Source organism: Dermacentor variabilis, chromosome 8, assembly GCF_050947875.1.
Source record: "Dermacentor variabilis isolate Ectoservices chromosome 8, ASM5094787v1, whole genome shotgun sequence".
Classification (NCBI taxonomy): domain Eukaryota; kingdom Metazoa; phylum Arthropoda; class Arachnida; order Ixodida; family Ixodidae; genus Dermacentor; species Dermacentor variabilis.
This window is the reverse complement of record NC_134575.1, coordinates 105,816,903-105,832,271: the sequence shown is the minus strand read 5'-3', so window position 1 is coordinate 105,832,271 and position 15,369 is coordinate 105,816,903. Positions and strand designations below refer to the sequence as shown.

The window sequence follows — 15,369 nt, the reverse complement described above, 5'->3', positions numbered from 1 at the left end:
ATGTCAGCATGCTGCCATCGTTACCACCTGCATGTCACGGCGAGCATGGGCCTTGCCGGATAGTCTTTGTTATCTTCCTTCGGCGGCAGCACTGTGTCTTGAAGCCGGTGTAGCACAAATCTGGACCACCATTGAGTCGTGCGTCCCTTCTGCGGCGCAGCAAATATTCAGTGGCAAGTGATTCCTACTATACTGACATGAAAACTTGCTTGCTGTAAAAAAAAATGTGATTAAAAAAACGTGTGCCGTCCGCAAAGCGTGAGCTCCTGAGACCATGCCATTGATGACCATGGCATGATGAAAGTGAGGTCGATAATATGGATGCTTTAATTATGCTCTCGGGTTTTGTGTACCAAAACCACGATTTCAGTGCGAGGCACGCCGTAGTGGTCGACTTCGTATTAATGTTGGTCACCTGGAGTTCTTTAACGTGAACCGAATGCACAGTGAATGCGCGTTTCTTGCGTTTCACCTCCATCGAAATGCAGCTGCCGCGGCCGGGATTCCAGCCCGCGCACTGAACTTAAGAGCGGGACGCCACAGCCATTATGTCATTAGACGTTCTTTCGCTCACTTATAATAAACGTCTAAAGCTATGAACCAACTAGTCAGCCAGCACTTTCTACCCACTATGCCACCACGACGGGTGATAGAAGCTCTGTTTGTCGGCGTCAGTTTTGCTTCTAGAGAGCCTTGAATATACAGTATTTGATCGCACAGCTCACACAGGAAATTATTTAATTAAAATTTTAAATGTCCAAGACCGACTCCGAAGTGCTCGTGTGGTTTAGTCACACAATATGAATAGACAGATAATTAACGTAACTTTGTTAATTACGCATATAACTGCGGAAGTTATTCTTTATCTAGAGCCTGCTAATCTGTACACTCTCAGGGCGATATCAACGTCGTTGTGATTGACACTGCTCTAACTTCAAAAATATGTGCAGCTATAAAAGCAACCATTATTGGCTATAGCTTTCCCTTGAAAATCAACTATTTAATAAAGGAGAGCTAAGAACGGAGTGCGACAAACTTGTGCTTTTATTGAGTGTTTTGCTTCATTGCACAAATTGTGTTTATATGGCCACAATGAGGGTAAATTGCCTTAACAGCTTATTATACTGGTGTTGAAAAAGGTGCAAGCCAGAAAAAGCGGCGCATGAACATCATATATTATATCTAGGCGTGGGCGGAAATTCAAAATTTCGAACACATTCTGAATTAACACAGTGATTACTCGTATTCTTATTCTGTAATTATTCTGTATTTCTAATATCGGAACTAACCATATATTTCGCAAAGGGCGACTGTTAAAAAACTCGTGTAGCTCTTTTCCGTGTGCTAAAGACAGTATCGCACATTATAAGAAGTGAACTAAATGAATGTTCCAGGAAAAATTACTAATTCGAGCATTGTTTTCTGCTTGGCGGCACCCTAAATCTCAGCTTGTTATTTTTTGCTTGTAGTCTGTCATTTAGTATTGCTTGTTGTCTAGTCACGTAGCTGTTTTATATTTTACGCTAGAATTGGTGATATTTTCCTCGCTCTCTGTCCACGGCATCAAAGTATTTCAATAGCTTTTGCTTTTGTTTTTCCATGACCTCGAATATTGTTTCACAAATCATTTATTTAGCATTTTTCAAAGCTAGTAATACATTAGCCATTCATCCTTCAAAATGTTGTCTGCGACCAGCCGGTCAAATGCTGCGAGGCGATCGGTGGAATCTTTCTAAAGGCTATTAGTATTGATCTTTATACCTGATGCTACTGATTGTTAGATGTAGTTTTTTGCTCCAGTCATTACAGGCCTTTACGTAATTATGGCGATATAATATTATCAGTATACGTCCGAATATTCCATATTTGATTCGTATTCAAAAAAGTTGATATTAGCCCACCTGTAATCATGTTATATTTAATTATACCAGCTGCACGAAACAAAACTACGTGCTACTCGGCATTTATTACAGAATACGAATGTTATAATGTTGGCGTGTAACAGGCAGAAAAAAGCAAAGGAAAAAGATGAAGTTCAGCCCTTTCACTTAAATTTTTATTTTACTTTATCACTTTTTATTAAGTGGAACACTTCTTACTGTCTTGCATTATTCCGTAAGATGAAAGTTCACTTCAGAACAGTCGCTTTGGACTCAATACCAAAATAGAACACCTATTAGCATGAGGTAGGCCTGAATGATAATTATGCAGTGTTCCAGGCGACGTTAGTCAAGCTCTTAAAGATGAACCAGTATATGTCAGGATGCAGCCGATTGTCTTCTGTCTGCAGTGAAGTACTATGATCCAGGAGTATACTTTTCATGATTTAACTATCGATAATTAAACAAGAAAAGGTAACGAACTTCATAGTTAGTGAGTTGGGGGTTATAATCGCAGTTTAATACACCGATTCAGTTTGTAGTCTGTTGTGTATCACGTAATAATTTTTTGCGTTATAAAGAAAACGCTATAAATATGAAAATAGCCGCATGATCACGCGTCCACATGCCGTGACACCAGCGGTCCCAGGCACTACTCGGAAGAACTAACTCTGTTCAATACCCTTACCCTCCTCCTCACTGTCACTGCGCACTGCATTGGCTTCGCGCTTTGGTGACCAACGCCTATACCGAGGCCTCGTCAACTTCATTTGGCCGTCGAGCCAGGCGTTGAGCAGAGTTATTTACTCCTAGGTTGCGACCACTGGTGTCGGAGAACTGGTAATTATGCCGCTATCGACATCTCTTCTGAGTTTTTAACATACCGCAGAAAATATAATTGCGCGAGAGACAGAGCATCGCAAAAAACTGAATTGGGTGTTTTAAAACCAAATTAGTACTTCTCTATCAAAATTTCGGCCCTCAAGCGAGTAACTAAGATATTAGTTGATTATTGTAATCGAATTATTGATACCTCAATCCTGAAAACATACTCCTGTTGGGATACGTGGTTGCTGACAAAATATCATTGCTTGCGTCCTCGTACGTCTCGATTTCATTTTTTCATTGTACATCATCGATTTCATTTCATTTCTTGGGCGTCCCACCCAAGAGCTTGGACGGGACGCCCTATATTTTTGGTGACTGTCACCTCAGAAATCTTAGGCCTTTTCAGCTGCGGAATATTTACCATCGCTCATGAATCTAGCAATAAAAAATTATGCAGATTCCACGCACTGTGGGAATGGATGTGCGCGGATCTTTCTGTGCTGGTTGCTTTGATTGACGATACTTAGAGGGGATTTTAACGGCGAAAGCTTTATTTCTTCAACATTTAGGCTAACACGAGAGTGGTGAGTTGATGTTAAACGTTACCTCGCGTGCACCACTGCTGTTTGTTTGCGTAATGCACAGAACACACAGAGAGAGGCGTTTGCTTGAGGCCTTGTTATGCGCCATATTTCATAACGTCTGAGAGGGTTGAGCATCGTCATTGTCTCACATGGCACATCCCATCGTGGCAGAAGTATTTAGCTTGGATTATGGGGCTGTACGTGGCAAAACCACAATATGATTATGAGGCACGCCGTAGTGGTGGCCTACGGATTAATTTTGACACCAGTGATCTCCTTTAACGTGTCCTAAAGAAATAAGTGCACGTGCGTTTTTTATATCGCCCCCCTCTAAATGCGGCTGCCGTGGATGGGATCAAATTCACCTCTAGCAATGCCATAGCCGCAAAGCTGCCGCCGCGGGCACAGAATTGTTGATTTGACGGTGGACCGCTTCCGTAGTGTCACCTGGACCCTGTGGCACGCTTTAATTAATGCGGCTGCGCTCTGCTTCTGCGGCTCTGCTCTGTTTGTCCGCTTGGCATATTTGCAAAGTGTTTATTTTTCAGAAATAGCAGCAACGTACTGTACCGTACCTTGATCTTAAGCTTATCCAGTTTTCCTGCAACAACTGTCGTATAGTAGCAAGGTTTCCTTGCCTTCGCACGTCACCTCCCCCCCCCTCTTTTGCATGGGAACTTCTTCTTCTCCTACCTCTTCTCTACATTTCTATCGACGTCTCCTCTGGACTCGGAGGGGGGGGGCGGGGGGTTGACGTATAGTTACAGCCGTCAAAAGGCTGATGTGGTGAAGCCGAGTGAGCTCCACAGGGCATTGTGCACATTAGACGCGGTGGTGTCCAAACGGCTTTTTCGCGTCGCTTTTCCTTTCTGAGTCGCTCTTGTCACGTATACACACACTCTGAACCGCCACCAATAGCACCAACGCCACTACCGCAGAGACCCAGAACAATCAGCAGCAGCAGCTACTGCGTCATCTCTCTCTACTACTCCCTCTCTACGCAAGCGGACATATTAAACAAACGCGCCACCACATCTCGGCTAGCACCAGCGAGAGGACCAGAACCGCCGTACGCCAAATTATCTCTCGAGTGGCGTTAGCCAGCTCCTGAAAAGACACTCGCGGCACCAAATGGATAATCTTACAAGCACTATACCGTAGGATACATAATCATTCTTCACACTGCCTGTAATCTTGATGACGCTCGAAAGGTCAAATCGATCGCTATATCTATTCGTACAGGATGCTTGACATAAATGACTTCAGCAAGCACGTCGTTTTAAGTTTCGTTTAGAAACTCATGTCTTGAATACGTATTTTAGCTTATTGGTGGAAACGCTGTTTTGCTTTCATGTTTTATTACGCTAATGCTCTTCTATGTACCAGTCACCTGTCGCCAAGGCTTTGCAGCTATTGAGAGGCTCAGAAATAAGCGATAAGCAAACTATTAAACAGGTACAACCGAACGACTACGTAGCCCAACTTTCTCCGTATTCAATCCTCTTCGACATGGAGCAGACAAGTTTGTGATCATCACAATGGAATATATTGAGCGCGGGCGAAAATCACAAAGAGGAAACAGCAAAGCGTTTGGTTATATGACTTCCTTGTACCTTACGCCCGCGATCAGCATGTTTCCTTATGTTGTTTAGTCCGTTTTATTGCAACGTATTGAGATAGAAAAAAACGGGTGAACGGAAACGAAGGAATGATGTTCTTACCACATTTACGGCGATCCACACATTGCCCGTCTTTACGATATTTGTTGGCCGCACAGGGGCACTTGGCTTCATTATCCGGGCATTCGATAGAAATTGTGCGTGAGCATCCATTTTCTTGCACAGGCGCGCCAGTACAGTAAACTTTTCGCTCATTGGGCCCGCACTCTGTGAGCAGAACATAGAATAGCTATATTCACAGAATGGAGCTCTATATTTTAGGAGTTCGGTTCTACCATTAAGGCCAACGTAGACGCGAATTCAATATTAGGGAGGCTGACACGGAAAGCCGGAAAACATTGCCACAGGTATAAGACAAGTTGCTTTTACGCCAATGGCCAATGAAAAACTCCTGGTTACAAAGCAAAACAGCCACATTCCCTTATCTGTTTGCACTTCGTAAATTAGGTGGGTACGAATGACGAACACATCAATGCGAAACAATATTATTGCAAGCACCCCATACATCTCTTTTATATTTAATGTAATTACGTTATTATAATTCAAGTCCTGTATTAAGAAGGCGCCGCATTGAGATACCATGAGTCTATTGCGATAGCAATTATGCGACCACAGGAGTCACTTTCACGTCTGCACCGTCTTTATGCACTGGTATAGAAGGCGCATGCGCCACCATTGAGGGCATTTGCCTGCTGAAACGACGAAGCGGAGCACACGCACTAGGGAGTTCTCATACGTATTCTTACGTACAGCGCTTCAGCGTGTGTATATGAAGGCTTGCTAGGACGCACCGTCTCGCTCCACTCAATCGGTTCTGCCAGAACCAAGGCCGCTTTCTGGTTTCCGCTCTCGGCATGTGTATACTGCACGCCTATCTAGCCAACCTGATGGCAAGCTTAGTGCATACAACAACGCCGTCCATGCCTTGGTCCGAGGAGAGCACATAGTAAACATCAAGCTGAATCTATATTCCTTTCATTGGACGCATACAAATATTGACAATTTTTCCGTTGGTCTCAGCTCACACATCATCGAGGCGACTCACCTAGTATATACGAGATCGTTTTCCTACTGCCCAGCAGCAATTGTCTATCGTGCTGCGTGGCGTCAACATATTGCTTACGCGTGTTGTCTACTTTTACTCTCCCGAGAATGTTCCTGGTAAATCTTCTCCATGGTGCATTGCAAGGACTTAATACATGAGCAAGCACCTAGTTTATGAGAACGTGGACCTGTGGAGAACTCTTGAGGGTTTTGAATTTGGTGCCGACAAGAATGAAGAAAGAAGTGGAAGTAGCCGAGCCAGGGACAGCTTGCACGCTTGGCAGCGTCCAGAAATTCAACAAGAAAAAAATGGAAGAGAGGCGGGTGCCGAACGGGTAGGCGAGGAGCTCGTGACTTGGGATACGCAGGACTAGTGCGCTCCTCCGGGAGCTCCTGCAGCGCTACCCAAGGCGGCTGTGAAGACGCGCCTGCCTGTTGGTACAGGCGCGGTGTAGCGCCTGCTCTGAAGCTGTTCGGAGCAGGCCTGGCTGTCGCGTGCTCGTAAACACCTGTCAGAGCAGCGCAAGGCCTTGCCCGGGACGATCCTTAATTGAGGCCCAACCGAGGCCTTTCCTTTGAGGCCGCCTCTTTCTCGAGGTGACACGTGAAGTTGTGGCGGCGGAAGCCACCCGCGTGGCACCTATTCGAGTGCGCCGGCCACGGTAATGTAGGAGGGCGCCATCGCCTGTCTCTTCTGATGACAAGCACCGTCATCGTACCTTGGCTCATATCCCAGGAGGGTTATCAAGCCTTGGCTCGCCTCTAATGGGATTCCTCGCGACAGTTCAACCGCTGATCGTTGTCAGCGTCGGAACTGGACCTGTGAGATATTTTTACTCCTTCCTCGAATGCTGCGTGTAGGATTTAATGCAGGCATTTGTTTGTTTAGTGACTTTCGTTCTGTACTCTGTGTTTAGTGTTATTTGTTTACATTTACTGTTTCCGATAAATGTTGGTTTACGTCTGTCGGCGCGTCTCTGACGTTCATTACCGCTTGACTGCAGACAAGCATACGTGACGAACAATTGTTACATTTTCGGCGTCCACGAAAGGACAAGCTCTGTCGTTACATTTTAGAGCCACACGTAGTTTGTGTGCGGTAGACGATAACGGACGAAAAGAGAATTGTAGTTCAGTTAGGTAAGGGGTGGGACTGAGTAGAGAAGCCTTGAAGGCATGGGTGATCGCAGAGCAGAAAGGCATGAGGGATTAGCGAGCAAAGGAACGAGAAGAAGCGAGGATAGCGGCACAGAAAGGACACATGCGATAGTTAGCCCTCATGGAGGCTGAAAGAGGGCTCCTCGAAAAGCGACGGTGGATAATACAGTTAGAGCGTTCCCATGCGAATGTCGTAAGCGCCGAGAGGTTGTGGTCACGATTTTCGCAGTCCTCATGCCGGCGTTTTATGAGAGTAGGATGAACTATAGACCACTATATGCAAAGGTTTCAGAGAGTGGCCTTTAGTCAAGGTTGTCCACAAGAGAAGTGGGCCTTTTCATTAAGTCTGTGCCTGACTGGATAAGCATGACCGGCAGTAGGTCGGATGTCAGCTGGAGATGCCACGGATCACATTAAGTTGAAACAGAAGCTTCTGCAGGGGTTCCGCTACACGGAAGAATGGTATCGCGTGAAGCCCGAGAATGCTGAGATGGCAAGACAGTTTGCATGACGTCTTCTCGGCTGCTTTGACTACTGGCAAGAGTTAGCCAAGGTGCCGAATATGTATCAAGCGCAGCGAATCAAGATCGTGTCTGAACTGTTTTTATGACGTTGTGAGGCAAAGCTAGCCAGCTTTCTCAAAAAAGAGGGCTGCATGATCTTGGCACATTGGCAAAGACAGCCGACCAGTTCCTGGAAGCGCAAGGAATAAGAACTCTTGCTGAAGGCAAGGAAGAAACGGAAAACGAAGGGAAGCTTCTAACCCACAATAAATTAGTGGCTCCAAATGGAAACAAACGAAAACCGCTCTGCTGTCTTAGTAATAAGCAGGGACACAGAACTGCCGGCTATTCAACTAGAACCAGAACTCCGAAAGGATCATTGTGTTGGATAAGCAAGAAGAGAGCTCATAGAGCATACGCTTCTCCTACTGGTTCTAGCAGGCGTGGTGAGGCGTCATGCTCTTTCTTAAGACCAGAACAAGTCGAAGAGGAGCAGCGAGAACAACAGGAACTTGTCCAAGAAAATTCAGAAGATGGTCACGATGTTCTTCACGTTGCCCAGAAGGGTAGAACGTGCGCAGCTGAATGAGAGAGAGAGGACTTTATTAAATGCCCTTGCTGGGGTCCAGGCGGGGGCCATGAGACTAGCCCCACCGGAGCTTCCCTTATTCAAGCGGTGGCCAGACCTTGAGTCTTGGCGGCGTCATCGGCCAGCTGTACTGCCCAGAGTTGGCTATCCGGGCATGCGCTCAGCAACAAACAAATCACCATGCCCGAGCGTTCCACTGCTCAGGCGTGGTGATTTTCAATTTAGGATTGGTGCTGTGTTTAATGGTATGGTGTCGCTGCGGCACATGCCCACAATATGTGCTTGAGGTCGGCGTGAGCCGCCCTGCACGCTTTACATTGTGGTAAGAAAACATCTGGGTAAATGTTACTGTACAGCGAGGGTGTGGGAATGTGCGTGTCCCTAATAATCCCCATGTTGCCGACTGGTACCTGTTGAATTACTTGTCAAGAGGTGGGTACTTCATTCTTGCCTTACGGTAATGCGCGAGAATTTCACCATGTATTAACTATTCTGTTGCCACGAGATGGCTGCCTCGTCTTCAGCCTGCTGGACTGCGGATCGTTAGAGGGAGGGGGTCGCTGTTCCTGTGAGAGGTGACACGCCCGGTGGACGATTACTCTGGCAGCGTCGCGAGCGGCTTTTTTCCCGGCAAGGCCCGAATGGCCAGGGGCCCAGGTTAACTTCAGGGTATGCGGTTTGCTTGCGGTAATATGAGGTCTCTGGTGAAGTTGCGGATAGCCGTCTTGGAGTCGCTAATCAAGCAAGAGGCCGTAGTCATTGCGTAGGCTAGAGCGATGGAAGCGTCTTCGCCCTCTTCGCATTGTGTGCTGCGTATGGAGCTGGTGGTGATAGTGGTATGGTTCGGCCCCTTGACCTTAGCTAGAGCCATGGCCGGTAGTTGAGGGTTCTCCGCTGTGTTTGCATAAGCCACATGTGCGGCCGCCCTCGCAACGCTTGTTGAGTATTCTCGCGCTTTCGCCGGGCCGTTCTGCAGTGTAGGCAGGGGGCTTATTGCGTGGGATGGAAGGTATGACGAACGTGTGTCGGAGTTCCGGGAGCATGGGGACCTTGGCTCCGGTGTGCATAAAGTATTGGATGTTCACATTGAGGAGGATATGCCACCCGGTCTTTTTGAGAGCCGCTCGTAGCGTGCAATGCGCTGGGCCTAAATTAACTCATCAATGTTGTTATGTAGGCCCAATTCTGTCAGCATCTGTTTCGCCAACAACTTATGGAACTGCAGGGCTTGCCTGAATGCCATATTTATAATCATGTTATACTTGTGTCTTTTGGCGTTCGAGAGACATAGGAAGGGTGTGACGTACATTATGCGGCTGATAATAAATACTTGTACCAATCGTATCAGGTTGTCCTCTTTCATTTCTGTGTTCTTGGTGGCAATGCGAGAGACGAGCCTTCCTATTTCAGCAGCTTGGTTGCGGAGGCGTTGGATAGTATCTGTGTGTTTACGGTTGTGTTGTATACGGAGCCCCAGCACTCGCTGGCTAGGCAAGCAGGGTATCGGGTGTCCTTTGACTTCCAGCGTGATGGTGTGCGTGCTCCCCTGAGTCGTTCGGCGATGAGTGACGGGATATAGGACGAGAAATTCTGATATAGCCGGCGCACACGGAATTCCTCGTACCTCGAAGTGCATTACCACCGTGTTGATTGCCTTCTTGCAGGGTCTCTTGTAGCTTTCTATCACTGCCTCCAGCAGTCCATAGGGTAATGCCATCCGCGTATAGGCAGAGATGGAGACGCGAGATGGCCGACAGCTGTGATGGGAGCCCCAGGACGACGATGTTAAAAACGTCGGAGAGAGGTCCGACCCTTGTGGTTTGCCCTTGTACGTAGCTGGATAACCGCGACTAGAGGCCGCCTATTGTCAATCTGGCCATGTGGTTGCAGAGGATGTCCTTAATGTAGCGACAGGTCTTTGTAACCACATATAACTGGGAGAGTGCCTCGAGAAAAGCCAAGTGCTTGACGTTATCAAGTGATTTAGTAAGATCTAAGCTGGGTATGGCCGTGGTGTCTAGTTTAGGTACCGGCCGTGCGTCAACTACTTGTCGCTGAAGTAGAAGCATGACATGCTGTGTGGACAGCCGTAGACGGAAGCCGATCATGGCGTACGGTAACTTGCCTTCCTTGTGCGTGTATTCAGTAAGCCGAGTAAGAACGACATATGCTCTGTGGCCTTTTCCACACAGGAGGTGAGATATATGGGGCGGAAGTTGTCGAAATGTAGAGGTTTGCCCGCTTTGGAGATGAGGACCATCGTGTCACGTTTCCACGACCAAATCCCTCAAAAGAGCATTGGGAGGCTATTCTGCTCAGCGATGATCCTGACCGTCAGCACTGACTGGTGGGGAGGGCCAGCGCAGCAGCAGTAACCAGTGAGCTACCGGAATAGGCGGCCCACCCACGATTTCTACGAATATCTTGCAAATAAAGATGTTTTCAATAAACCACGGCACAGGCAAGGAGCACGGCTCCCAGACGTCATTGATATGTTGCAGCAGGGCCTTTGAGAAGTCGCCATCCGTGTTTCGGAGCAGCCGATTGGTGATGCGATTGTCCACCAGCGCGAGCTTCGGCCGCAGGTTGCTTACCCCTGCCTGCACTTCCGCTAGAGTGATAGGGGCGTCCCGGGACACGTTATCTAGACCATTGTAGGGCATCTGCGCTTGAGTCACCTGCTCGCTGACTTATTTGGCAGTGAGGTTCCTCAGTAGCTGTTGGTCGGTAGCCTGCGTTTGATGTAGCCGCTTCTACAGATTGTGTGATTGCTGCTTTATGCGTCTGAGAGGTGTCTCAGAATGTTCTCAGTTTTGGAGAGAATGGCTTGCCATTGCATGTCATCGCATACGCTACGCCATTGCTGATTGGCTAGCGGCAGCTCGTACTTCTCGATATCCCTGTTAAGCATCCCTATTCGTTTGCGCAGTGTGCGATTGAATTGCTGGGCCTGGTTTCGTTTTTTGAGCGCCTCCAGTGCCTCTAGCATATGCAGCAATTTGGTGTCGAACTGCTGCACGCCTGCACGTTCGAGCACCCATTTGGTCACGTACTCCGCGCCAGCAAGGAGGTCTCGAGTCCATTTCTTGAGGTCAGGCGCAGGCCCTTCAGCGGGTTTACGCGCCATCCTGAGGGCCAGCAAGGCATCCAATTGCGTGACGCTGAGCGTACGCCCTACTCATTTACGCGGACCGGCTGTGATGAGCGTTTGTAGAATGCAGTGGTCACTGCCAAACGTTTGTCTCGTATTGTGCCATTCTGTTAGGGAGGCTCGCTTCACCAGTGTGAGATCCGGTGGGGATTCTGCTCACTGTATTTCCAATGCAGGTGGGATGAGTAGTCTCCATGACCACTGCATATTGTAGTTGCTGGATATCCGTCCGCAATTGTCGGCCTTTTTTCTGTCGTAGTATTAATCCAATTCTGATGCCAGAACACTGAGGTAACCCACAACAGCTAGAGGGAAGCCTTTCACAGCAGCATCTGCTGCTGCAAGGAGTTTGAAATCTGTGTTCAAGCTAGGGGCAGCTGTACCTATTCAATATAGAGTCTATAACGCTCATACGTGTGTGTGGTAGTAATTCGATGAAAACAGGTGGATGTCCGTCCAAGACAAAGTCATGTTGCATTACCGCTATGTTGCTACTCACTAGCGTGACCACCATCAACCTTTGGTCCGTGTTTGTTTGAGGTTTGCAGGCCGCATATCCTGTCAGTTCTGCCTCGGTCTAGGGCTCCTGAAGCGCAGTGGCGTCTGGTGCGCTCTGTGGTGTGAGAGTGTGTAAGCTTTGCTGAAGTTTTCCACGTTTCGTTGAGAAGCTTCGACACTTCCACTGCCAGATGCAGTAAGCGGTAGGGCTAGAGCAGGGAAGCGGAGGCATCGTCAGGGCGGCGGGGCGCTTTCTTGGCGATGGTTCCCTTGATCTTAATGGGATGTTCGTCTACCTCCATCATGCTGCGCTCTAGTTTCTTGATAGTTACAAGGCCCGTATGCACTAGTTCCGAATGTTGCTTATCCTGTTCCTCTGTCAAGGTTTCGACAGATATGGCAGCTGCGGTTTCCAGCGCTTTGGCAATGACCCCTTGTAGGCATTCTTCTACCGTAGTTCGTACAATGTCCGCGTTTCCTGCCGGCGTGAAATATCCATCTTGATCTCTTGTGCATTTGCCCTACATTTCGATAGGTTGGGGCTAGTGTTTTTACTTTCTAGTCCGATCGACTGCTCCATCTCGGGCTTATGAGGATGCTGCATTTGAAGCTCTTGTTTAAGGAGTGTATTCTGTAGCCGAAGTTCCTGAAGTTCTAGTCGTAGAGCACTAAGCTGTTTCATGACTATGTGAAGGGCCTGTACCTCTGCACTACTGGGTGTCTGGATGAGCATGGGTGTTGTTGGATTCAGTGATTGCAGGGTTGTCCTAAGCTGTTGCAGATTTGGACGGGAGGCTGTAACTGCCCAGCTTACCTGTGAGAGATGAATGGCTCTGTTAGACGGTCGGCGGCCATTTCGTCCTGGCTGTTCCCATGTCGTGAGGTGCGTGGGGGTTTGCTTCTTCAACGGCTCCTCGAGGGGATGGTGAGTGTGGCTCTTGGAACGGCTCCTAGGTGTAGGTTCCGGCTTTTTCGGGGGCTGGTGTTGCGTGAGTGCGGGTGCAGCGTCTTGAAGAGTGCGTCGCTAAGCTTGCTCCCTGAGTCTTTGTAGAAACAGTCGTGGAATGAGATAGCGCCTTGTGCAGATATTGTCTCCCGTAGAGTGACCTAGGCCGCAGAGAGAGCAGCACGGCTGACCCGTGTGGTCAGGTTGGGGGTCCTCCTTTTAGCAGGCTTCGTACCTGTTGGCGGTGGGTAGAGCATGCACCCGCTTAGTGACCAAACAAGCCACAAGCGGTGTGAAATTCGGCTTTTTTGTAAAAGTAGCATTTGTACTGAGCGCCTGGATAGTAGACTTGGTATCAAACTTGCTGGCCGTCAAAGACAATGAGGACCGAGTTCGTGGGGCCCATTCTGGTGGGCCAGGATAATTGTTGGGTTCCCCTTGTTGACTAGGCTGCTCGTAATGGCTTCATGGGTGTCGTACCAAGGGACGTTGTGTATGACTCCTTTCGCCGTATTGTCAGGAGACAAAGCGTAAGCTGCTGCCGAAAACTATTTTCGGTGATCTTAAGCAAGTGATCTTGCAGTATCCTTCCGCGTTAGCCATTGTGGGGGCACGGGCCAGAACGATGTTACAAGCTGGGTTTATTCTGTCAGTATCTGAATCAATTTTATCGGGAGTAAGGCCAGCGGCGGCGAGAATAGCATCTCTTATTTGCGCTTCGCCAGTTGTGGCAGCGTTGAAGCCTTCGCGTAAGCGTATTTCGATTTTGATATCGTCCTCAGGCAGTTCAAGGAGTCTTAGGGCTCGCAGAAGCATGGAAGGGCGTGGGGGTCCCGTTTTCTTTGCTATTGATGTCCATCCTTCTACCTGAGTTTGATGTCGCTGGCGTTGACTGGCGTCAATGTTGTTGGCGTTGAACGAGGGTCATTTAAGGCTCATAACCAATCTGGCTTCCACTTCACTTCGACGACTTCCATTGCGTTATTGATAAGCGGGGGATAAGCGGGGAAACCTGTCAGGTGTGTGTGCAAGGTGAGTGGACACCTAGCCACCGATCTCGTTGCTAGGGTTGGTGGAGCGGCGGCACGGCACGGTAGAACAGTCGTATAAAAGGTACTTGCTCTGCTCGCATTTTGATGCGGCTGGTCTCTAGGAAGAGCTGCTATCTTTCAGAAGACAGTGCTTAAGTTGGTTGGTTTCTCGAAGTGAGAGAACGCCGTAGGTAATGTAAATTCACCGAGCCCACACGATCCAGCCAGGCCCAAACTTCTTCGTCCATGTCGGTCCGAGCGCGAATGTATGCAGGTGCGGCGAAACCGATACCGATGGTAATGGGTCAGTTTGAGGGGAAAAATGTGGATTTCCTTTGAGATACCGGCTGCGACAAAGTCGCAGTGAAACGGGCACTCGTTGCGAACTCGAAACTGCTGGTGATCCACGAGAGAGAGTGAGTAACCGTGCCAAACATTTCACATCCAGCATAATGCAGGAACTGCGACGACTATCGTCATTTTGACAACTGCCCACGATGCCATACCATCGCGTGGCGAATGGTCGTGTGGAAAAATTAAATGGAACGTTTAAATGAACGATCCGACGTACGTGTCAGGAACGCCCTAAAACTCGGATAGATGCAGGGGCCCATTGCCCACAATCAAGCCTTGGGCTCTTGCCATTTGACCTCCTGTACGGACAATTTGTGCGGTGGCCGATGTCCATACTTAAAAACTGTGGACAGGCGACAATCCTGACGTTGAGACCAAGAGGACGTGCGGATAGATATGTCGTACAGCTGTAAGAGATATTGCTGGACACTTGCAAGATAGCTCAAGAAGAGCTCCAGCATGCAAAAGCTTTCCGAAAAACTACTATGATAGTAAGTCAAGAGCTGGACAGCTTTTCGCAGACGACAAAGTGTTACTGCTCCTCCTAACAGATGAATAAGCTGATCTTGACATGCAAGGGCCCCTTCACAGTGATTGAAAAACGCAACAATTATGGCTGCCTAATAGGCCTCGGTTTGCGAGTGAGCCTATATTCAAACTTGTAACTGATCATCACTCGTTATGCTGGCTTGCAAATCTCCGGGACCCTTCTGGACGATTGGCACGGTGGAGTCTACGTTTGCAGGAGTACGACGTGACCATCGTGTACAAGTCGGGCCGCATACACGAAGACGCTGACGCACTCTCGCGCACCCCTATCGACACTACCGACCACGACATTGAGGACGACGGCGCATTCCTTGGGGCCGTAAGCGTTACTGATTTGTCCACACGGCAGCGCGCAGACGACGCGCTACGGGCTATATTCGAACATCTGGAAGGACGAAATCCATCAATACCCCGGCAGATCGCTCGAGGATTGTCGTCTTTTTGTTTATGACATGGCGTCTTATACAAGAAATCCGCTGCCTCCAACAAGACCTACCTTTTGTTTGTTCCAGCAGACCTCCGTGCCGAAGTTTTGTTCGCCTGTCATGAGGAACCTCCGTCTGGCCATTAGGGTT

At 48.4% G+C, this 15,369-nt stretch overlaps 1 protein-coding gene across 1 annotated transcript in view; it reads right to left on the bottom strand.

Moving 5' to 3' along the window:
- Nucleotides 1-15,369, bottom strand: part of LOC142591213 (uncharacterized) — a 162,762-nt gene that overhangs the window by 121,559 nt on the left and 25,834 nt on the right. The window contains exon 3 of the mRNA XM_075703574.1: nucleotides 5,014-5,178. Coding sequence (XP_075559689.1) covers nucleotides 5,014-5,178 — 165 coding nt within the window. The remainder of the gene's footprint in view (nucleotides 1-5,013; nucleotides 5,179-15,369) is intronic.